The 25,941-nt window shown below is 38.7% G+C and overlaps 1 protein-coding gene across 3 annotated transcripts in view; it reads left to right on the forward strand.

Annotated features, from left to right (window-relative positions):
- Positions 1-18,180: 18,180 nt before the first annotated feature.
- Positions 18,181-25,941, forward strand: part of SORCS2 (sortilin related VPS10 domain containing receptor 2) — a 1,208,352-nt gene continuing 1,200,591 nt past the window's right edge. For all 3 annotated transcript variants that reach the window (XM_031943246.1, XM_031943247.1, XM_031943248.1), the window contains exon 1: positions 18,181-18,738. In XM_031943246.1, coding sequence (XP_031799106.1) covers positions 18,295-18,738 — 444 coding nt within the window. In that variant the 5' untranslated portion in view covers positions 18,181-18,294. The remainder of the gene's footprint in view (positions 18,739-25,941) is intronic.

Genomic DNA, 25,941 nt, shown 5'->3' on the forward strand with positions numbered 1-25,941 from the left:
GATGCTTGGTATGCATCCCTCCTCCTTTCCTCATATATAAATTTCTACCTTAGCTGAAAATTTTTGGCTTATAAACAACTGTTAACTAGACATGGAACCTCAGGTACTAAGGGCTTTTATGCTGTCTCCTTTTTCTGTTATAGAGAAAAATAGCTCAATAAGTAAATTCCCATCAAGGTTTTATGAATCTCTTTCAATAACCCTGGAGAAATATGTTGGTGCAGTGAAAAGCACATTAGGAAATAGGAAAACTAGATTTTATTAAAACTGGGTTCTGCCACCAACTAAATGTATGATTTGACCAAGCCATTTCATGCCTCATCTGTGAAATGGGAATAATATTTACATTATCTATCTCAAAACATTATTGGGAGGAAATTATTTTGTAAACTGTAAAGTCCTATAAGAATGATAAAGTGCTAATGAAAATAAGTGGAATACGTTGGATGATCTTTAAGGACTCTTTCAGCTCCAATATTTCATGCTCTATGCTTTAAGTTTCCTCCTAAGTCTATGGTTTTATTCACATTTTTAACTACAACCAAGGAAATAGTCAATACTTAACCCAAAGAGATGAATCACATGGTAGAATTTCAGGCTTCCTTGGGAAAGACATATTGAGATAAAGCCCATTTCTTACCATTCATATCACAACATTAGACAACCACTTTCTCTGTTGACAATACTCAGTTCTATTCTGCTTAATATAATTCTATAAGATTCTGTGCTGGAACCAGTTCACCAGCTTGCAAGAGCTGATTTTAAAAATTTTCAGTGTGAGCATTTATACCTTGGAAATGAACAAATATTATATATTAGGGCTTGACATCGTTTTGTTGATTGTCTAGGATTATTAAAATATTGGATAAAATGTCAATAATGTAGAGATTAATTTTTAAAGTGTGTCATGATTACATTTAAAGGGGGGAGAGAATGCCCTGTTATTAAACATTTTTGCCCCATTGCTCCTGAATGTCATCAACCAAGAAAAGTTGGCAAATCTGTGGAGGCTTGCATTTAACAAGAAAACATGGGAGAAAGTTTATTAAGGTGCAAAGGGGAGAAGAGGGATGGTAATGTCACAAAGTGGCCAAGCAACAGAAGAAATAGAAGCTGTGACCTCAGCAATAGCCAAAAAGGAAGATGGTGGGAGGGAAATTTGAACCCAGAAGATAGCCTTTTTCCTCCAGAGTGACCCAGGGAAAAGAGCCCCTTCATGTAGAGCTACATAAGAGGCAAAAAATTGTAGAACAGAAAAAGGTATGATATATAGGCACTGGGGGGAGGGGAAGAAGAAGAAATAGCTGTATACACACATTTGAAATAGCTTATCATCATCCACACCACTTATAGTTTAGTAGAACTAGTAATTTTGAATTCTTCTGGTCATTTGAACCTGCTGTGGAAAGGTAGGTTGATCCAAATATTCCTCTTTGACCTTAGAAGGATTATAAATTGGAGAGCTCATTTCCCACCATGTTGACATACATTTATACCTGATGATGGATTATGTGAGTTGACAAGCTTCCTTCTGCTCTTGCTCCTCTGGGTCTGGGAGCAGGAAATTGCGTCTTAGTATTCCTAGGAGAATGAGGACCCTTTTAGATGTCCTTGGGTAGGAGTCAAAATCATGGGGTCATCAAAGAGTCACAGTCAAAAATGAGAAAGATGGAGTGTTGGCGGAGTTGAAAGGAGTGAATGTGGAAGGTGAGTTATATATTAGGAGCAAGGGCAAAACCAAGAAACTGCATCATCAGAGAAAGGATTAGTAAGAGTTGAGCTCAGGGCTCCAGACTGAAATAGTTTGGTGCCCAGAAAATAATAGGAGGTTGAGCTAAACAAAATTGTCTCAACTTGCTAAACCCAACTGATCCTTGGGCACATACATGTTTCAACCTCTGTCCATGTGCAGTTCTTCTCTTTCAAAATCCTTTCAGCTGGAGAGCTGCTGTTGCTGGCTGCCCTCTTGTTCTTCATGGCAATGAGTCCAAGTGGTATTGGGAATATAAAAAATCCTGGAGAAGGGATGGGAATTGGCAGAGAGGAGGGCGTCTTAGCTAACTGGATTTATGTTCTACCAGATATGGCTTTGGATCTTGCTGATTCCAGACCCTGTATTCAGTCCAATGCTATCTAATTGCCTTTTACCTACAGGACCTCCACTGTGGTTGTGCAGAAAGTGCTTTGTAAGGCACTTTATAAATGTAGGCTTTTCCACTTGTTTTTTCCTATTAGATTGTGAGCTCAATGAGGGCAAAACTTGTCTTTTGCCTTTCTTATTATTGCCAGTATTGGCATATAATAAGAGTTTTATAAATGCTAGTTTATTGACAGTTACAGGTAGAGCTGTCTGTTATTCTCAACTAGGCTATCAGCTCCATGAAGGGAATCTTTCTAAATTATTTCTCTTAATTTAGAAAGGATTTGTTGAATTAAATACTTTTTGAAAATTGGGGTTGAAGAAACTGGGTATGGGGGAGGGGAGGTTCAGGCGAAAAACTTTAGGGAAAAAGTGGAGATAGCATTGATTATTATTGTCATTATTCCCATTCTTATCCTAAATTCTATTGTCTTCATTTTTGGCAAGGGAAAAAAATTCAAATTACTTCCCCCCCCCCCGATTTGATATAGTTTCAATATGACATCTTTCTGGTACGAGATGAAATACTAGGGGTAGACAATTTCAGAGCTAGAAGGAAATTTCAGGAAGATCTAATATAACTTCTTCATTTTTACAGATTAGAAAACTGAGCAAATACTCACATCATCATCACTTATGTAATGGGGTAGAAATTTATCCAGTTAAGGCAGGTGAGTGACAAAATATACCGAGTACATTGAGACCAGAGTCAGGAAGATATGCCTTCAAATATAGTCTTATATTCACTAGCTGTGTGATGCTAAACAAGTCATTTAACTTTCCTATGCCTCATTTTCAAAAAAGAGGTAATAATAGCACTGGTCTCCTAGAGTTGTAAGAATCAAATAAGATGATATTTGTAAAATGCATAACCCAGTTCCTGGCACATAGTAAGTGGTAAATAAGTAACAGATATTATTATTATTAAATTGGAAATTATTATTGTTGATTTCCCAATAATAGTAGTAAAGTGCTTTGCCAACTTTTAAAGCTTTATATAGATGTTAGCTATTATTAAAATGATCTACCCGCCTCATACATCTCTAGTCCTAGTGAGTTAAATCCTCCTCTGTAAGTATGCTAAGCTCCAGAGAGGGAAAACATCCTCTAAATGCCATTATTATTATTTTTATTATGGGCATCAGAGAAAAACCAGTGGTTCACAGAGCTAATTTAGTGATGTCAGTACTAAGTGCCACTTGAGCTGAATAAGCTTCTGACTTTGTGATAGACTCTTTGTGACATAAATCAAGATGAGAGCTTTTCTTTTTAATCATTTTAGTACCAGTATATTTCAATCAAATGGTCAGCAGTCTCATGCTGCAGTTACATAACATGATATTGATTTGATTACTACAATTTGCTTTGTAGAATGGCGGCAAGGGTCTTTTCTTCATGCAAAGCAGTTTTCAGTCTCTTTTAAATGAAAAAAGGTATAAAAACACTTGCATTTTTTCTCAGTTGATGAGGTATCACAGGACCATGGAAGTCTTTCTTGTTTGGCCTTATAAATAAATGCAGCACATTCATTACTGTAAACCCACTCCATCTATTCCCTGCCAGCCTCCAAACAAAACATTTCCATTTCTCTTAGCCTGCTGTAATGCTCACATTACCATTAGAGTGCAAAGAGCACTGGATTTGAAGAGCAGGGTGTGAATCCTGATTCTACCTTGGTAGCTCTGAGGTGTTGAGAAGGTCACCTAATCACTGTCTTATTTCACTGATGTGGACATTTCCTGTTCTGAAGGAGGTTTCTACCACTTTGCTCTTTAGCAGATCATCACCCCCTCCCAATAGTATTTTGTCTTGCCAAATACACAGTTTCCAACATTCAGTTTTGTAAGATTTTATGCTCCAATTTTTTTTCCCTCCCTCCCTTATGTTTCCCCTTCCCAAGACAGCAAGCATTCTGATATAGGTTAAACATGTACAATTATTTTAAGCCTATTACCACATTTGTCATGTTGTATAAGAAAAGGCAAACACAAGAAAGAAAAAGCAAAAAACAATGGTAAAAATACTATGATTTGATCCACATAGTTCTGTCTCTGGAGGCAAATGACATTTTCCATCCCAAGTCTATTATAATTGTCTTGAATCACCATGTTGCTAAGAAGAGCCAAATTCATCATTGTTGATTATCACATAATTTTGCTATTATTGTGTACTAGGTTCTCTTGGTTCTGCTTAGCAGATCATCTTCATGGGTAATAAGGGCTAGCAAAATTCAATACCTGGTGGTCAAGTCTCCAATGGTGAGGGTCTCCAAACTTAATTAGGCTGATACTCCAATGACAGAGCTATAGTTCCTCATTATATCCATTTTTCAAATCTTTCTAGTGTGATAAAACCTGCCCAGTCTTGTACTGTCCTGGCACAGTCTCCAAGAACCTTAGTCTATCTCCATACGTGGTAAGGCAACTGTGGAGGAATTCAGTGGAAAGATAATAACTATGATATAATAATAAACAGTTAACATCAACTCTGAGTTCTCTAACTGGTCCAAACAAAATATATGCAGTTATTCATTGTTTGAGGTCCTACCTAATGTTGGAAGAAAATCTAAGATCTTGAATTCAATAACCTTTGACCAATGTAGTTCAAGAACTTAAGGCTCCCATCTTTCAAGGGAGGGCCAGATGAATTATGATGTATCCAGGTAAGTCTTCCATCCGAGAGCACTATCTCAGTCCTTGCACATGCCCGTGCGGGAGAGAATCATTAGGCAGCTTCTTATGTTGCTCCTGAGTTCTGATTAATGTACAAGCTTTAATCCAAGAGAAAATAGCCATTTTAATTATACCTGTATCTGAAATCTTTTTAAATAAGACTGCTCTATCAAAATCTTATTTATGCAAAGTTTCATTTAAATGGGAAATCAACTTCATATTAGATTGGTCGGGAACAAGTGCTTTGATTGATGATTTAGGGTATATGCTGGAGGGAAAAAAAGCAAAAATACTATGCTGCTTAATTCCAAACCTGTTTACGAAGGCTCAGGACTCTACTCCTATAGCAGAATCTATAATCACCAGACTTTCATAATCTGATAGTAATGAGATTACAGAGCAGTGTAGCACTTAGCATCTGCTAAATGCTGTTAGCTGTCTATATAGAGCAAAGCATGCCAGAGTAAGTGGAAAAATTCAAGGGAAAAAATGTGGACATCTTGTTTATATAACTACAAGAATCTGGGCATTTGGAAAGGTCTAGTGTTTGGACTGATTTCTTTTCATTTCTAGCCTGTGCATTTGGCATCAAGTCTGAGTTATTGCCTTCCCTGAAGCCATGGAAGGGAGATGGTATTGATAATAAGAATAATAATTTACATTTATGTAGTACATTTAGTTACAAAGTACTAGACATAATAATAACAAATGTTTATACATCATTTTAAGACCTTCAAAGCAGTTTACATAGGTTATCTCATTTGATCCTTATAAGAACCCTGTGAGTGAAGTGACATTATTACCCATTTTTATGAATTAGGAAAGTAAGAAGTTAAATGTCTTAGACAGGTTTACACAACTAGTAAGTTCTGAGGCAGAATTCAATTCAGGTCTTCCTGACTTCAATCATAAGGCTCTGTCCACTCTTCTATACTTTATATAGCCTCTTATTTATAATTTTTCAACCTTAAGATATGTCACAATGATTATCTCCATTTTGAGAAAAGGAAGGTCCAGAAAGGTGAAGAGTAATGGCTGATTGTCACTATCTCAGGTCAAAATCAGGTTTATCAAGAGGTTTGGCAATTGTTAATGCTGTAAAGTTACCCATACATATAACCTGTAAATAAAAGGCTATTAAATAAAAAAAATCAGGTTTATCCATTCTGGGACAATGAAGCATCTGTAGAGTCTAAGCATTTGATCAATTTTTGCTTTATGTAAACAAGGGTGATATAAAGATATGCAGAACACTGAAATAGCTCTCAGGAAGAGGTTCCATCAGATCCGAGGAGATCAGAAAGAATGTAGGGCAGCCCCTACAAGTTCCTCTGAGAGTTCCCTTCCCTCACAATGACTGCCCACCCAAGGGCTCACACCTGTGCCTTAGATCATCCTCTTGGGAGTTTGGGGGAGGAGGAATTGCATATGGTCATTGCTCTCTACTTCATGTTTAAGCCACTTCTCAGCCTAACAATTAGGAGTCATTGGCCTTAAATAACCTGCTTATCCAGGGGTACCAACTGCCAAAGGATGCAGTGAGGTCCTGGGATTTAATGTCCTGAAATTGCTTGAGAAATGTCATTTCTGTAGCACTGCAACTCCCACACTCTTGTCTTCCAGTTTTATCAAGGTGAGTGTTAGTCTAGGGCTCTCTTTCATTCTTGATACCTTCACTTCCAGGATAGAAGATAGTTATGGGATTAACCAGAGCGTACCGTTGTTGCAGTGGAGTGGATGTACCTTATGGATGCTGTGAACACTAAGAGTGAGCAAAGAGTAACCCTATACTATTTTTGGCAGGCCAAGATGCAGCCCATATTGTTATTTGTAAACTGGTGTTGCTAGGGTAAGTCTACTCTGCAGACACAATATTCTTTCTTTTTTTTTTTTAATTAAAGCTTTTTATTTTCAAAACATATGCATGGGTAATTTTTCAACATTAACCCTTGTAAAACCTTGTGTTCTAATTTTTCCTCCCCTAGATGGCAAATAATCCAATATATATTAAACTTGGTAGAAATATATGTTAAATTCAATATATGCATACATATTTATACAATTATCTTGCTGTGCAAGAAAAATCAAATCAGACAGAAAAAAAAGAGAAGCAAAATAAAATTCAAGTAAACAAATGCTATATTGTGAACCACACTCACTTCCCACAGTCCTCTCTCTCTCTGGGTGTAGATGCCTCTCTTCATCACAAGATCAAGCCATAATATTGTTTTACAATTAACCTTGTAATTTCCTTTTGGTCTGACAGTGAAGGCCCCAAGAAGTGTAAGCCTAGACTAATATTTGATGAAATTAGAAGCCAAGGGGATGGGAGTTAATATGCTATTGAATTAATATTTTTCAATTCAGTTAGGAACACCAGCTCCCAGAGCCTTACAGCCATGCATGTCAATTGGTGATCTTAACCATCCAGGTTATTTGGAGCCAACCATGTGTGGGATGGATTGTGATGAACCAAGAATGGACTTTAACAATGGAACCTTGGCAATGACTTAAACAGAGCTTAGCAGATAAACGTGTCCCAGGTCAATGATCTGGGGCAAAAAAAGGCTTTTATGGGAAGCATATAGGGCTGCCCTAGTACAGAGCTGAAGGGATTTGCCCAAAGCTACATAAAGAGTAAGCAGCAGAGCCACAAATACAAACTATGGTTTTCTTATTCCCATTCCATTAATTAGACTACTTCTCTAGGTGTTATTGCTGCCACTTTTCACAAATGAGGGCTGGAGAGAATGATAAATAAAATGTACACATGACAATGACCTAATCTAAATTTGAAGCTGTGATATCAGCTCCCTCCCTAGCATTTGTAGGGCAGCTGCTTTCCAGACTGTTTTATGACACTTATTCTGGAGAGCCATAGAATCAGTAATAGACTCTCTGGAGCAATAGACTCTCCCTCAACAACTTCTATAACAAATGATTGATCTATTTGCTAACTGAAGACCTCCAATAAGAGGAATCCCCCTCCAATCAGGAATTGCTTTCCTAAAGTATTTCTTCTACTTTGAGATAATTCTGAGGATTTTTTCCTTATATTAAACTGAGATCTCTATTAGTGTTAGTTATTATTATATTATCTGACTCTACAACCTTTTATTCTCCTTCTTCCTTCTGGGGCCAATTCTAATCCTTACCCTATATGCCTTATTTTTATATAGAGTTAAATAGGGATTTAAGTGAAAGTTATCATGTTCAGTCCAAATTTCTTTTTCCACCTCAGTGCAGGGTAGGATACTGGAAAAAGCACTTGATTGGGGCTTGGAAGTTCTGGGCTCTAACCTCTGCTTTGGCACTTAATACTCATGAGATTTTAGGTAACATCATTTAATCTTAGTGTCCTTGACTGTAAAATAAGAGATGTAGCAGTAGGTGGACTCCAAAACCCTTTCTATGTCTAGTATCCTATAAGCCTTACACTTCTGTCAGCTAAAAACATCCTTAGGTACTGTGCAATCCATCTATGGTACAGATTTGTGATTCTACACCATCTTTGAACACAGTAGGGCTTTGTCGATGTCCTTCCCAAAAGGATGACTTAAGCAGGACATAACTGCTATCTTCAAACATTCAAAGGACTCCCATGAGAAATAGAGGGGACATGTTTTATGTTTCTCCAGAAAAGAGAATGTTGACTAAAGTTACAGGGGATACTGTTTTGGTTCAAGGCTTTTACTAATGATTAAAATGGGCCAACAGAAAGGACTGCTTCAGCAGGTAGGGAATTTTTCCATTACTGGAAATGTTCAAGTAGAGATTTTGTGACTATCTCTTTTGGATACCATAGAGAAGGAATTCTTAATTCTTTAAAAATATATATATTTCATGGACTCTTGGTAAACCTTGTGGACCTCTTCTTAGAATATTTTTTATGATATTAGATTAATTATATATAATATACATATTCTATATATGATATAATTATTCTCTCTCTATAATTATATTGGAATGATGTTTTTGATATATAAAATATATAGGATTACAGGAAAACCAATTTAATTGAAATCATTGCGAAAATATTAAGAAAAAAAGATTCAAGATGCCCAATTTAAGAACACCTGGATGGGAGGTGAGACTGTTTTTGTCATTTTGTTGTTTAGTTGTTTTTCAGTTGTGTCCAACTCCTCGTCATCCCTTGTGGACTATAGCATGTCTGTGGGGGTTTTCTTGGCAAAGATACTGGAGTGGCTTGTTGTTTCCTTTTCCCATTCATTTTACAGATAAGGAAACTGAGGTAAGCAGGATTAAGTGACTTGCCCATGTTAGTACAGCTAGGAAGTATCTGAAGCCAGATTTGAAGTTAGAAAGATGAGTCTGATTCCAGGCCTGGCACTTCATTTTCTGTGCCACCTGCTTGCCCCAAAGGAGGAGGTGGGACTGGATAACCTCTAAGACTCTTTCTTAAAATTTATATTATTTACTTTTTCTAAGTTTCTGTCTTTTGGACTCTGTGATTTATCACTGAGCAAGTTAGGAGCTGTATGTTCCATTTTACCTCTGGGACTTTAAGGGAAAAAGAAAGATATTCTTCTCTTATCCCTTCTTGATGACCCAAAGGATCCATTCCTACTCCATATTTGGGGAAACTGATTATGTTCTTGTTGTTCAGTTGTGTCTGCCTCTTTGTAAACTCAAGGACCATACTTTCCATGGGGTTTTTCTGGCAAAGTCACTGGAATTCTTTGCCATTTCCTTCTCCAGGGAATTGGGGCAAATGGAGATTAAGTGATTTGTCCACCTTCACACAGCTAATAAGTATCTGAGGCTGGATTTGAATAGAGTCTTCTTGAGTGCTATCCACTGAACCATCTAGATGCCTCCAGGTGATTATACTTATTGTATTATGCCCGCTCTGATACCTCTAACTGTGTGAATATGGGAATCCTTCTGAACCTCAGTCTCCTTATCAATAAAATGATGCTAATGTTCTTTGCACTATCTACCTCCCAGGATTGATTCAAGGTAAGCACTTAGGAAACCTTAGTGAGCATCATTTTGCTCAAAGTCACACTTTATGAGATTTATTATAAACATCTTTGTGGTTTAAGGTATCTGATGATTTACATGTACTAATCCATCCTCCATAGAGCTGCCAAAGGGATTTTCCTTAAATACAGATATGACTAACATTCCCTTACTCAAAATCTAGTGGTTTAGTATTGTGAAAGAAGGTTCCTAAACTAGAACAGAGGCAGAAGTCAAGAGGATAGTAAGACTGATGTCATTTAAGTAAAGACATCTACATTCACAGGAAGGGTCAAGTGATAATTCAGAATCATAGCCCTACTCACAGAATTATAGAATGTCTCATCTTATAACATAGTGAGTGAAAGCTAGAATGACCTTAGAAATACAGCCTAATAATTGGCAAGGGCTTTAAAGGTCATTTAATCCAACTGTTTCCTATCTGAGATAAAGAAACTGTCCCCTACAGAGCCTAAGTGATTTACCCACTAGTTAGAGTGGGCAAGTTAGAACTGGAAGCCAGGCAGACCTGGTTCTAAGCCTCTTCCAGGTGTATCTACATGTGTTCTCTGCTTCTCCTGGCCAACTTTTATTTGCTTAAGCAACAATCAATGTTCTGTCTGTTTTCCTTAAGATAAAAATGCAACTCCTCTGTGTGGCACTTGAAACAATCTTCCTTTCCAGCTTCTTTTCTATTATTTAGCTTCTCAGTCTTAATTGTCTAGGTAAATTAGCCTTTCTTTTAATTATTCATGGCTCTCTTTTCTTTCTGTACCATTAACCTGGCTCATGCCTGAATTGCTTTGCCCTTTTCCTCCATTAGACTCTCTTTCTTCCTTCAAATCAAGCTTTTCAGATTTTCTTCCAACTGTTAGTGTTCTCCTTCCCACAATATGCATTATCTTCTATCTGTCTATCTATCTCTCTATAAAACACCATGTCATCTCCCCTAAAAGATGTAATTCCTTAAGAGCAGAGGAACTTTTTTGGGGAGACAATCATGGTTTTAAGTGACTTGTCCAGGGTCACACAGCTAGTAGTTTTCTGAGGCTGGATTTGAACTCAGATCTTTCTGATTCCAGAGTCAGTGCTTTATCCACTGTGCCACCTAGCTGCTCCTAAAACAGTGGAACTTTTGACTTTGTGTCCAGCCCAATGCCTGAAACATAGTGCTTGTAGAGTGACCGATTCCTATTTTGTAGCACAATCTATTTGCTTTGTGTGTAGTGACATCTCCTCTAGAAGATCTTCAGTGCTTGGATGACAATGTATCATGTTATATATTTCTTTTTCAACCTTTACTCTCACATTGGTACTGAAGAGGCATCTCAACCCAGAATTGAATAAGAGGAGATGAGACTTCATTAAATTCAGGAATAGGCCCATCATTTTTAGTGATCTCCAGTTACTTGTTGCTCTAGAAGATACTCATCTGAAAAAAAAAAAGATTTTGGTGCTTGTTTTTTTTTTTTTTTTTTAACATTAACTCCATTCCTCATTGTATTCCTCACTCCACTCACTTCCACAAATCCATTCTTTATAATAAAGAATTTTTAAAAGAAAAATAAAGTTTAACCTAACTTATAAAAATGTCACATTATATACCATATTTCACCCTATGGTCCCTGTACTGCCAAGAAATAGAAGGAAGGGGGTAGTGTTTTCTAATAGCACTATGTTGGGGTCAGGCTTAATTACTATAATTTCATAATTTCAATCTTTGTTGTTGCAATTTTTATTTTACATTATTGTCATCTCTGTGTATATGTGTATTTGTATGTGTACATATACATGGTTATATATAGAGAGAAGGGGAAGGAGAGAGAAAGACACACAGAGAGAAACAGAGAATGAGAAAGAGAGAGAAACAGAGAATGAGAAAGAGAGAATGAGAAGTGTTTTCCCAATTCTGATCACCTCACTTTTTATTAGTTCATATGAGTTTTCCCATACTTCCCTGTATTCATCATATGCATTATTTCTTATTGTATGATAATATTCCATTACATTCTTTATGATTCAGTTGATTCCATTCCACAATTCATGAAAATATATTTTTAAAAACATCAGTATTCTGTCAGTGATGCTTTATGGCTGTAAATAATGAAAGAACATGATCTCAGAAGACTAAAAAAGGTGGATGTCTCAGAGAACAATAGCTACCAAGGATACAGCTACCAAGTGATATCAACACGGACACATATGACTTGAAAAAATAATCATCCTAACAATTAATTTTATATAGTGCTTAGTGTGTGTCAGGTACTGTGGTAAGTACTTCATAATTATCTTCTTTGCTTCTCATGAAAACACTGGGAAAGAGATGCTGTTATTATCCCCATTTTACATATAAGGAAACTGAGGTAAACAGGTTAAGTGACTTGTCCAGAATCACATAGCTTGTAAATGTCTGAGGCTAGATTTGAATTCAGGTCTTTCTGATTCCAGACTTGATGCTCTATCCATAATGTGTTACCTTGTTGTCCTGTATGTCTATCTACTCCCTCTCCCCCACTCCCTCTGCAAATTGGGCTGGTGGGGTAGAGAGAGGGAGGGATTATGCAGTAGACATCTTGAATGCTACCTTGAAATCCACAGATTATTATGAAGACTAGAAAAGGTTTTCCAGTGAGTTGAGAAGAGCCTCTATGGGGTCTTGAAAAGAGAACCACAAGAACTTCAAAGAGTAGGAAGCCTGGGAGGAGTTTTATTCTGCTCAATAAATGTCTGGGTCTATCAGGGGATCAATAAGTATCCTCTGTACAGTACTCTGCTTTATAGTGTTAGGCTACATCCAGTAAGCACTCAATAAATGGTTGTTGATTAGAACTGAATGCTACTTAATTTCTTCCCACGTGCTCTGCCATTCATTTGGAGAAACTGATGATCTGAGAGATAAGAAAGGGTGCAAAAGAACATTTAATGTTGATTAGCATCCACAGGAACCCGGGAGAAGCAAAGAACCGAGGTAAAAACAGTGAGATATACTGGAAAGAGGATTGACCGGGAACCAGATCCGCCTGAGTTCTGATTTGAAATCTATCATTAGCTAAGTTACAACTTCTATGGGGGACAGTTTCCTTATCTCAAAAATGAAGGGAGTTGGACTAGACAATCACCACAGCCCTTTCCACTCATCAGAATGTATTTTTAATAGTATGATCTAGTATGTTTTAAGACTTGACATTCTATAATTCTACAAGTAGATCCATGATTCTGAACTGATCCCTCCTGTGATTGTAGAATGCATCACCCAAACTATGTTTATCTTACTGTCTTTGTGACTTCTGTTCCTAGTTTAGACATCTTCTTTCATACCTGGAATCCACATCTTAGGTGTTTTTAAGTTCTCTCTCCCCACAATGGTAAAGCTTCAGAAAATAAGAATTGTCTTTCCCCAACAATCTTCATGTCACCCCACCACCAGATTTTTGTTCTTTCACTCTCTTTCTTCTTTATTTTTGATTACCATAGGCATGTGATAGCTTTCCACTCATGACTCCTTTCCACCTGTGAAGTTTTTATGTAACTTTGGCTACATGGGTATATAAAATAGTTATACAAACCAAACACTTACTTACAATAATCATCATTTCACAATCCCCACATTCAATTATGTGATCCCCATATGAGGATTCAAACCACAGTTTAAGAAACTTTGGTCTAGATAAATGATCATGGATTATTTTTGATTCTTCTTCCTATGACTCTACTATTTCCTTTGCCCCAACCCTATTATTTTGCTTCTGAACTGAATTAACATCTTAACCTTTCATCTATTATTCTGCCTTATTCTTTCCCCTAAGAGGTGGATAAAGAGATTATAATTTTTTAGGCATGCCAGTAAAGAAGTTATAACCTCTTGTTTTTTTTTAATCCTTAGATTACTTTTTTAAAAACTTCATTTCAACAGTTCTCTATAGCACACATATAATTCCTTAGTCTTAGTTTCCTGAACATTAGCCATCTCAGAATCTGTAAGTTGAACTGGACCTCAGAAGTCATAGTAGTCTGTCTCATCCCAATAAAATGAAATTCCACTCTAGAGCATCCAGGCTTTGCTGAAAGACCTTTAGAGATCAATCTGCTCTCTTCCAAGGCAGGCCAGCTAGATGTGTTGTTTGACAACTTTGAGTAGGAAGAAGATTTTCCTTACATGTGGCTGAAATCAGCCTCCTTATAATTTCTACCTTCTACCACTAATTCTACCTCAAAGGGCAGCAGTTCTCAAAATGAGGTCTGAGGATCCCTGGGCATTTCCATTCAGGAAATCTACAAAGTCAAAGCTATTTCTATAGTAATAAAATCTTTTCATTTCTAATACAGTAAATATTTATAGATATAAATCACATAAAAGCTCATGGGAGGGTCCTCATTAATTTTTAAGAGATTAAAGGTATCCTGAAGTCAAACAAATCTGGGAATCATTGCTCTAGGGGAAAGTATTGCTGTTTGCATCCTTGGGTCACATACTGTAGTAAACTTTGTCAATTTAAGCTAATACTACAAGTTCTAGTCATCATTATGTCTTTATGGGTTTAACAAGTAATTTTGGTGTTTACCTTAGAGTCTCCTCCTTCTATGTCATGAATTAAGTATCTCCTATGTCCAAAACTACATGGAAGTAAAGAGGATATAATGCTAGGCTTGGAATCTCGATGACTTAGATTTAAATCTCACTTGACACTTATAGCAGTGTGACACTCTGCCCCAACCCATTGCTCTGACAGGTCTCTTAACTTTTCTGTGCTACAAACAATTCCCTAGGGCTTAATTATTTTATCTGTATTGATGAAAGGAGTCTCCATATCAGGAGTTTCCTATTATCGATAAAATCACAACTCTTTTATACATTTTTATATATCCAATGAACTGTGCTTGGCACTGAGGAATCAAAGATTAAAAAACAAAACAAAATAAAACAAAACCCAAAACTACACAGTCCCTTCTGCCCTCAAAGCTTACCTGGTAGGCGAAGGGAAGATCTAACATAAACACAGATTGGGAAAATATAAGATAGAATGCCACTGGGCAAAGGAGAGATTCAGCCAGTATTCTAGGAAACATTGAGCAGAGTAAAGATTCATATTGGGAATCTATAAATTTGAACATTGTCACATTTATACAAATAAATTAATCCATCACCACTAGAGACTTTGAATAATTAAAAAAATCCCGGAATTTTAATGAACAAATGTTATGATTAAAAGATGAGAAATAGAGTTTTTTTAAATCACTTTGGGGTTTAAGGGAGTTATCAAACCCAGACAGATGAGTGTCTATTCTTTTAATCTGAAATCCTTTTTCAGTCACTAATTTGAGTACCTCATATCCACAGGACATCTTCATCTGGGAATATCTCACTGAAGATAGTACAGGAAAGCAGTGAGGCTTGCAAATTTTTTCTGACTTGTTTCTCAGGTAAATCTCAAGTTTGTTTTCCTTTTCCTAACCTTTTTCATATTGTGTCTCATGGTTGGGCTTTAATATTTATCAAGGATACCTGAAGTATCAGATGCTGAGCAGAGAACAAACTCATGACATAGTTTTCCTTACCAACACAATCTGGCTATCGCATCAATCATGCCTACAAACATTGCACATTTAACAATTTTTAGGGACTCATTTGACCAGATAATAAAACTTCAATTGGATCTTCACTGTGATCTCAATTGTTGAGTTGCTCCTCCATGTTATAGACTTTCTTCCCCACCTCAGACAACATATATTGTTTTAATTAATTCATCTTTCTTTCATTTTTTGGTTCTTGCAGAAAACAACCATATATGTTTCCTTCCTTCCCACTCTCCCTCCCCATATAGACTTTAGTCATGAAGATAATATTAGCCAAACTCATTCAGTACCCTGGTCTTAAAATCAGATGACCTGGATTTGATTCCAGCCCTAACACTTGCTAGCTATGGCCTCAAGCAAATCATTTACCCTCCTTGAAACTCAATTATCTCACCTGTAAAAGAGGATTAAAAAATTCACTGCCTACCACATAGAATTGTTGTGTGGAAAATACTTTGTAAACTTCAAATTGCTATAGAAATTGGCTTGTAATTATTAGCAATAGTCACAAACAAGAGTCATCTGGTATATATTAGTGGAAAAGGCCTAGGGATGAAAGTTAGAATAATTAGGTTCTAATCCCAACCCAGCCACTGGTCTGCCATTGACCCTTAACTAATCAGTTCAATTCAACAGGCATTTATTAAACAGCTACCATGTTCAATTAACCTCTGTCCCTTGTCTTCCTCAGCACCTGGCACATAGTAGGGGGGTTTTTTTTAAATGCTGTTAATTGGAAATGCAGATATGTGAGATTATATATGTGTGTGTTTTTGTGTTATCTTTAATTTGAGTAGCTGTTAAGAATATGATTATGATGAACATAAGGAAAGGGGCATGAAGAGGCAAAGGAGAGAATTCTTTACTGTCTGGGGGATCCAGTAAAAGTTAAAGTGGTTAGAATGCCTAATCAACCCAACAAATATTTACTGAGAATTCAGAGTATCCTTTAGCCCAATGTAGAACTTTGTGGCAGAATCACTCTTCAGGGATCTTAGTTTTGTGGATCAAATAGAGAAAACTAATTATGTTATGCATTTCTCAGGAGTGGACTGATCTGGTGCTAGCAGCTTAGACTCTGTTCACCATAATAATTCAATCTTGAGATTTTAGGAAGGTCTATGCCAGCTGGGTAATACCTGTGACATCCTTCTCAGATCCTGTCCTTCATCTTTTTCCTGGATTTTCTAGTAGCTTTTGCTTTGACGGAGGTTCATCTCCTATCTCTCTAATGCCAGATGTCTCTTCACAATTCTATATATTATCTCTTCCCTTCCTCCTCTAGCCCTTAGGTTTAACCTTTCAGTCTGAATGATTGATGTATTAGGACCTAAGTGGCTAATATAAATTTGGGGAAACATAGAAAAGAAGAATTTTACAAAGCTTCAAATAAAATGCCTTCTCCAATTTAGAGAGAGAGAGAAAAGTATGACTGTGTTGAAGGAAAAATGCCCTATGACTTTAAAAGATTCAGGTGTTCTGACTTTGATGAGATATCCTTGGAGTTTCTGAAATTACAGATTCTCCAACTGTATAAAACATTTGAAAGGTAATTCCTCTTCTGACATATCCCCTTTTCTCCTGGAGCCTGAACTTTCAAAGGTCCTGGGTCCACACCCAACTTTTGAGGCTCAGATACCCAAAATCAATTTTTAAAGTAAAAGTGCATGAAAGTATAGATCACAGAGTGGGACCATTTGATTTTTTTTTCTATTTGAAAAGAATTCCGATGTTAATGTGCTCATTATCAAAGACATATCTAACTTTCCTATTATGTTTGAGTTAATATTTGGGTTCTGATATTAGTTCTTCCTTCCAAACCTATTTAAGAGGAAGATGTCCATAACAAATGTTTGTTGAATTGAATTTAAAATGCATCAAAATTGAAACGAATATTGCTTGCTCTGCTGACATAAATTTCGTTATCTTGATGAGAATTGGAGTAAGAGAGGATTAAAGAAAACATCTAATGGGAAAGAGGACCTTCATTCAAATTCTTCCTCACATTTAATACCTGTGTGATTTTGGTCTTGGGTCCCAGTCTGTAAAATGCGAGATCCTGTTCCGCTGGAGATATTCAGTCCTCTCTGACATTACCCTCTTTGAGTCTCACATATTTTGAACCTCAAGATGATCCTCACACATCCCATAAAATGGAGATCCTGATTATTGTACATCCTCTCTCATAGTTCTATGAAAAAATCGTTTTATAAGTCTTAAATGCTAAGGAAATATAAGCTATCATTATTATTGATAATAAGTTGGTGAAACCATTCAACAGCTGTGATCCCATAATTGATTGTTGTAGCTTTTCCCCTCCTTCCTTACCCCTATGGCCTCCCTTCACTTCGAGTTTGCGACCCAACCCTAATGGTCTTCTTGTTCCTTCCTCTGCTTGGCCACAGCCAGAGCAACGGAGAATTGAGTCGAAAGCTAAGAAGAAGTTTCATGAGAAATTGCCTGGTTCTGAGTCCTGAGTTCTAGTCTCAGTTCTGCCTCTAGCTGTGTGCTTTGCGCAAGTGGACTTAATGGCTTTCCCGGTCGACTAGGACTAACGCTGCTTGCCTCACAGGACTCTTGAGCCTTTTGGAAAGTGAAGGAAAGGCTTCTAGAAATGAATTATGGTTCCTTTTAACTGCCTTTTGGATGCTGGCAAGCCCAGGTCCCACTTGGTGAGGCCGGCAGATGGCGATGCGTCTCCTTGGCTCAGCCTGGAGCTCCCAAGCAAGTTGTGGCTCCTATGTAAATCCTCGCTTTGGTTACAAACCCTCCTCCCTCCCTCCCCTCCTCCTCCCGTCTCCCTCTCGCTCTCTCTCGCTCTCCAGCTTTTTCTCCCTCCTTGCTTCCCTCCTGCCCTTCCTCCTAGGCTTGTGTAGCTATCTTACATTCCCATCCCAGCCTGTCGCTATCGCATCCGAGAGGACCATGGCGCAAAGGGGGACACCCCAGTCTCGGACGCGGACCCTCCGGGAGGGGAGAACCCGGAGCCCCGGAGCGCAGCTGCTGTCGCCACCGCTGCTGCTGTTGCTGCTGCTCTGTGCCTCGGGGGCTGCGCGGCGGTGCCCAGAGCCGGGGGGCGAAGGTCCTTGCTCTTGGGTGACCCGGTCTGGAAGGAGCCCGCTCCTCGGTGGCGGCGGTGGAGGTGGCGGGGACGGCGGCGGGGAGCCCGAGCCGGGCGCGGACCGGAGCGCACTCAGTATCAGCGGAGGAGGCGACCCGGCTGCTTGGAAGAGTCGCTCTCGGAGAGCGGCGCCGGCGGCTGGAGCATCCCCCAGGGCGCAGGTCTCTCTGATCAGCACCTCGTTCGTGCTCAAAGGGGACGCGACCCACAACCAGGCGATGGTGCACTGGACGGGAGAGAACAGCAGCGTGAGTGACCAACGCGCCCCTTTTTCCCCTCTCCCCTCCCCGCCCGCCCAGTCCTTCTTCGTCTCCTCCTGGGCTAGCCCGGCGCTACTCCTTCTCTGGTTTGGGATGGGGTGATGGAGAATGGGGGACCGGTGCTCCCCACTCACTCCCATATCCGCCCCACCTTATTAACTTGATGCCCGTCGCTACTTTTCTCAGTTTAAGGTTTCAGCTTTGAAAACATTTTAATAGCCCATCGAGGGGTTGATGATGGGAGGTTTTCGGGGTGCGTCCGGTGCGCCTGCACGGGCAGGGAAAAACCTGCCGAGTTGGTCCAAGGAAGCGGATGGGGCTGAAAAAAGGTGTTCCGTCAGTTTGGCTGTGCAAGTCTTTTCCCTGTCTCCCCACCCCGAATGAATCCCAGTTCTTGGTGGTTTGAGGCAGGCCACCTTCCCTCCCAGGCGGGGAAGCTGCGCCTCTTCTCTCCCAAGCGCACTTTCCCCATAAGTTTGGAGAGTTACGTGCTGGGCCCTATCCCAGCGGAGCGCTTCTCTGGGGTTCCCCCTCGGAAATGGAGCAGGGGGTTCAAGGATCAGTATTTTCCCAGGTAGTCGCCTTCCAGCGAGGAGGAGCGGGGCGGGGATGCAGGGGGCAGGAAAAGACGAACACTCAACGAACGGATCTTTTTCAGGTGAATTAAGTTGCTTGCGCCAGCGTCCGAGAAATTACGGCAAGGATATGTTGGGAAGGGAGAGTCGCTGCGAGAAAATTCTGTGTCTCTATATCTCATAAAGTCTTAGATTAAATTGTTGAGACTCCTACAGATTCCCCTAAGATATCCACCATCTCTGGGGAACCTTCCTGCTCCTTCTCTATGGATGCTTCACACCAGTCATTTTAGTGAATCACTGAGCTTTGGGGAGCTAGCAGCAGTGCCATATTGGCCTGGCACCCGAGTTGGACTGAAAAGTGGGTGAAGTATGGGTCCGAGTTCAACATGTCGATCAGGAGGCATTCCCGGTGGAAAATTTCAAGAATGACAGGTCACAGTGCTCTCTGAGAATGGCTTGCAAATATACTGGTTTTCCCGGGGGGAAACGGGAGTTGGGATGGCCACTTTGCCTTGTTCATCGGCAGTCTCACGCAGACTCTGAGCCCCTGAAGCACAGGCCACCAAGGATTTGATTTTCTCTTGAAACTACCTACTGTGTAGGCAGCCTAGGGGGACTTATCTTTATTGCAAGTAACCTTCTCAAAACCAGAGCTTACGCACATTATAGGAAGATAAGTGTGTCTGTTCTTGGATAGAAAGCTAGAAGAGATTCTGAGCTAGCTGGCCTTTCTCTCCCAGATACTGGAAAGTGGGACTGCCAGATACTTTTGCTTGACAGCATCAGTTCTTTACTTTGTCATCTTCCTCCCTTTCTCTTTCCCTCCTCCTCCCTTTCTCTTTCCCTTCTCCTCACTTTCTCTTTCCCTCCTCTTCCCTTTCTCTTTCCCTCCTCCTCCCTTTCTCTCCTCTTCCCTTTTTCTCCTCTTCCCTTTCCCTCCTCCTCCCTTTCTCTTTCCCTCCTCCTCCCTTTCTCTTTCCCTCCTCCTCCCTTTCTCTTTCCCTCCTCTTCCCTTTCTCCTTCCCTCCTCCCTTTCTCCTTCCCTCCTCCCTTTCTCCTTCCCTCCTCCCTTTCTCCTTCCCTCCTCCCTTTCTCTTTTCCTCTTCCCTTTCTTTCCCTCCTTCCCTTCTTTCTCTCCTTCCCTTCTTTCCCTCCTTCTCCCCTTCTTTCCCTCCTTCTCCCCTTCTTTCCCTCCTTCTCCCCTTCTTTCCCTCCTTCTCCCCTTTCCCTCCTTCTCTCCTTTCCCTCCTCCCTTTCTCTTTCCCTCCTCCCTTTCTTTTTCCCTACTTCTCCCCTTCTTTCCCTCCTTCTCTCCCTCCTTCCTTTCTTTCCCTCCTCACCTTCTCTTTCCCTCCTTCTCTCCTTCATTTTACTTCCTTCTTCCCTTCTCTTTCTCCCCTTCCTCCCTCCCTTCCTTCCAAAAAGAGGGAATGGAGGAAGTAAAAAAAAAAAAAGATGAGAAAGAAATTGAGAAAAGGAAATTAATGAACTGAGTTTAAATAGCATGGAATCCCATCAGACTAGGATAGCCACTTGCAGCCTACATCAGTAATTAGGGGCTGCTAGTTTCAGTACATTTGAGAAGTGTAAGGTAGGCAGAATGTTGGGACATTGTTGTTGAGAGAGATATCAGAAACAGGGTACAAAAGGACTCTAATTTTCAAAGTCTAGGAATAGTAGAATTTCCTTTGTGGTTAGGCCAAATAAATAAGCATTTAATTGGGTTCCTGTAGTATCTTATAGGCTCCTGGCTACCTATCGGTTTAACTCTCCTGTAATTTTTAAAAACTTTTTTTTTTATTGAATTGAATACAAAATAGGAAAAAAAAACAGAATAGAAAAAGGAAAAGGAAAATAATTTTAAAATCCCCAAAACATTGTCATGTGCCCGGTAAAACATAAAAAAGATTCAAAATATATAACAAGAATTTCCATTTCAAGAAAGCATTATAATAGAAGTAACTCCTGTAGTTTTAAACTGGAACCTTTGCCTTATGTGGGCCTTCCTCCTGCAAGAGGAAGTAGAAGAGAGTACAAACCCTGGGCCGGAGGAACAACAGCCAGGAGAGACTTTTCACTTAGGCAATACATTGAGGGTGGGGCTACTGTAAAGAGGGGGTGGTTTTGTGAAGAGTATAGTGGAAGAGGGAAAAGAAAAGGATCTATCTTTTTTGCCCACTGGGAGGTGGAAGAGGAGAGCTGTAATAAAACAGAAGTATGTATTGGATGGAAGCAAGACAAATATAGGAGTGTGCTTCTTGCAGAGTGTTTTTGGTTTGAAGGCAGTTCCATTCTTTCCTGCCCTTCCCTAGCTAGATGTGACATCTGAGGGTTAATAGAAAAGAAATCAGAATGGTTTTAATAGCAGATTCACCAGAATGAAAATTCAAACAATTTCCACATTAGAAATTAGTGGTCCCAGGAAGGCCTGGCTTTGTGTAGTAATCTGGTTGATTCTTCCCATCAGGAAGAAGATGAAAACTGTGGTCCTATGGCTCTTGGGCTTTGAAAAACTGCTGACAATATATTCTGACAATGAAGAATATAGTTTTCAATATTTTTCTTTTCCCCCAACTTTGTTGGTTTTTACTACAGTATATATGTAGGATTCTTCCTTCTCTTCATACAGAGCTGGTACGAGGCTTTTCTGGCTTATTTTAAGCAAAGTTTGAAATGTTCACCTTCTCTGTGTTACTGTCCCCTGGAGCCTTTCTGTGCAAAATATTCAACCTGACTTATCACAAAATCAATCCTTAGGGGCTAGAGAGAATAAGATTCTCCAGCATGAAAATTATGTGCATTCATAAAAAGGTCATGTTAAAAAGGGCCCCTCTTTATATTTCCCAGTGTGTGACACAAAACTTGTCTTCTCCTCGGGCCCATCTCTACTAGAAGTTATGACTTTCTAGAAGTTCACTCTTTGTTTCATCTTCATCCTTCTCTCTCATTGCCTTTGACATGGCTTTATTTTATAGTAAATATTTGTTTTCTATGTTGGGACCAAAGCACTATGGCAAGGCAATGTGGAGCCCCCAGGGAGGCAGGTTTGCTAAATTTACTGGGCAGGTAGCAAAAACACCTTGGGTTGCACATTTGGTCAAAAAAGGCTGAGAAAAACTAACCTGGTAGGGTGCCATCAATTTTACAAGGTATAAAAAATTGGATGAAGATGATAGATCTGGAAGTTCTGCGTCTTCTGCAGCAGAAAAAGAAATAGCCGCTCGGTTGTAGCTAGATTCTAAGGAAATCCTTCTTTTCCCAAGCCTAAATTTAGCATGCTTATTAGTTTTAGTTTAGAATTCTTTGAAGCAATTTTTGATAAGCATCATGTCACTCTACTTTATAGTCTTGTAAGGAAATGTAACTTCTTTGCTATTCAAATAACTCAAATTTTTAATAATTCAAAAATTCAAATTTTTCTTTCTGATGTTTAGATATGGAAGTAAATCATTCCATGTTAAATTAATCTTTTATCTAAACTCTTGTTCCCTGATGGTGTCTCTAGGGTGGATTGTAGACAGGGCCTGTTGGTCTTTCCCTCCCCCAGCTCCCTTTTTTTTTTTCCTCTTCTCCTTTGTTGCCCTCTTGGTGAGAGAGGTGTTATTTGCAAGTGAGTAAATATTACATAGTACTAGGCATTGTGTAATGTCTATATAACCTTGTGGAGAGTGATATCATATTACTGATGAAAATGGGGGAGAAAACCAACCAAAATGATCTAGATCTCTTTGAGCTTTTATTATTTCTGGGATTTTGCCTTATTTTACTGTTAGTTCACCTTGCCTTTTACAGGGCATTTCAACTTGGAGATACCAATTAATTTGAATTAGAAGCTCTTGAAATCATGCTGAGTTTTTGTTTTAATATTTGATACTATTTATCAAGAGGAGTGGTATCCCTCTTTGACTCACTTTTTGCCACCAAGTAGAAGAGAATAACTGAAGACTATTGAAGACACAATAGTTCTGAGTGGATTGGTCACATTGACTTATGCAATTGAATATTTCTGCATATTTTGATGCCGGGAACCCAACACCCCATGTCTGGATACTTGCAAAGTGAATTTCTCCTTTGCCCATGATGAAAGGGTCAGCTGATGTTGATTTTTCTTTTTAGACACTATTATCAGTTATGAGTCATTGATTACTTTGGGTTCTGGGGTTTTGCTTTAGGGCACCGCTTGTGTGTGTGTGTCTGCCTTTGCCTGTACAATTCCTTTTTGGCAACAGTGAAGGTTAGTGTATTTCCATTAGGAGACCTGTAAAGCAAAGTTGGCTTTCATTCATTTCTGAACATTCAGAAACCATAACAGCTTTCTTGTAAAGTGCTCCAGGTCCTTAACTGGGCAAGTTTAAAGAAATCCAAGTGATAAAGTTAATTTGTAACTTTGCATTAAATGATTTGTATTTATATATATTGGGTTTTCCATTGCAAAATATTCCATTGCATCTGAAATCTTCTTGAAGGTGAGATTGCCACCTGTCTCATTGTATGTGCCTTTTGGAGTGAGTAGCTGTTGTAAAGTTAGGGATTCTGAAGCAACATGTTTTTCAGTGTGTGTTCTGACCAAAGAGGAGGTTCATTTATAATTTGTTATTCTCCTGGGAACTGATAAATAAGAAGAGGGCAGCGGTGGTGGTGGGGGGAGGGAATCATCATTTGCCATGAATATTACCAAGATCAAATGTTGTTCTGCCCTCTCTATCACAGAAAAGGCTCAGTACCGTGGAGTGAGAGAATTAGAAAAGCCAAGTTAAGGACAATGATTATGTCGGAATGCCTCTTTATAGTTTATTGTAAGAAAGGAATAGCTGACCCTTGTTAGGAAAATGATGAATGATGAAAAAGAGTTTGTCCATAAAAATGCAAACATACACATCCCAGTGTTCCAGGATACGACTTGGGATGATAAGACTTGGGAACTGGATTTGTTAGATAGTCTGATACTTTCTAGGAAAGAGTATTGTAAGTATGTTCTTATAATAATATCGCATATTTATTCTTTTTATATACATTACTGTTTTTTACATTTATTTATTATTTATTTTTACATTTATTATTTTTATTTATTATTACATTTATTATTTTTATTTACATTTATTTTTACATTCATGGACATATTACTATGTGTCAAGGTTGTGTTTATCCAGTGAACTTCTAAATTCTTGAAACATAGAAAGCAACTGATATAATTTTGGCATTTGGGACTTGAAATGTATGTAGGTCTATTTTTGGGAAAGTGTTAATGTAGAAGAACACAGGGACATTTTTTTTAAATAGAGAAGTTATTCTTAAAGCTATATTTTATATTATAAAGCTATTTTATATTTTGTATTATAAAGCTGTAAACTTAGCTTTCATTAAAGAAAAATAAGACAGCCACTTTTGTAGTCAGAGCATGCACATATAAAGATATTACCAAACTGTTAGAACACATCCAAAGAAGTGTGTCTGAGGTGGTAAGTGGAGTAGAGGCATTTGATAAAAAGATGGCCTGAAGGTTCTGGGACTTGGTTAGTTTGGAAAAGAGATTTGGGGTAGTCATCACTTAACATTTATTACAGTATCAGACACTGCTAAATGTTGAGAATACAAAGTAGGGTAAAAATAGTTTCTATTCTAGGAACTCAAAATCCACACAGAAGATAGAGATGGGGTAAATTTGAGATAATCTCAGAGAGAAGGAACTAAGGATGAGGAGGACTGGGAAAGGCTACTTTTCAAAGGTAGTGATGGTAAAATATCATTATTGTTTTCAAGTATTTCAAAAATTCTCCTATAGACAGGAGATTTGACTTGTTCCACTTAATTCTAGAAGACAAAGGTAGTAGCAATATATGGAAGTTTCAGAGTGATAAATTATGGCTTGATAGAAGAATAAAATTCCTAAATTAGAGCCATCCAAAAGTGGAATGGATTGCTTTAGGGATGATGAGCTCCTCATAATTGGAGGATTTTAGGTGTGGGCTGAATGATCCCATGCATCAAGGATTTTGTAAGAGGGCATTCTCTGAGATCTCTTCCCTCTCTGGGACTCTGTGATAGTTAACTTCCCCCAGAAGTCAGTTTTGTAGAGCTCATTTGAGAGGTGTGTTTTTCATCCCCTTGCCAGCAATAACTTGTAGTCAAATGCAGCTACCACAGGGAGAGAGGCAGAAGAAATGCTCCATATTTCTCTCCTAGTTTTGTCCAGATAATTGATCTAGGTTCTGTGGTTATGGATTCTATACATATGGATAGCTTAAATAGTAAAATCTGAACCTCTTATGCAAGTGAGATGGAAAGGTCCAATATCAACATTTCTGTGGTAGACAGCTCTGTGGAAGAAATACTCTGAAGTTTTCTATTGACCTTTTACAACCAGATTTTTGCTGTGCTTATTTAAATTCATGGATCACCTCTTTTCTTTCTTTGGGGATGAAATAATTAGTTAACCAATCTACTTGTTCATTCACCTAGCAAGGATTTATTAAACATAGACTTTGTGAGTTGATAGAACTAAAAAAATTCATTGCCTAATGACTGATCTACTGAGAAACTTCTTTCCATTCAGACAGTAGAAACTGCACCGTTGCCAAGACTATAATCCATATCTCGGTAGGACCTGAAACTC

This window comes from Sarcophilus harrisii, chromosome 6 (assembly GCF_902635505.1).
Source record: "Sarcophilus harrisii chromosome 6, mSarHar1.11, whole genome shotgun sequence".
NCBI classification, from domain to species: Eukaryota; Metazoa; Chordata; class Mammalia; order Dasyuromorphia; family Dasyuridae; genus Sarcophilus; species Sarcophilus harrisii.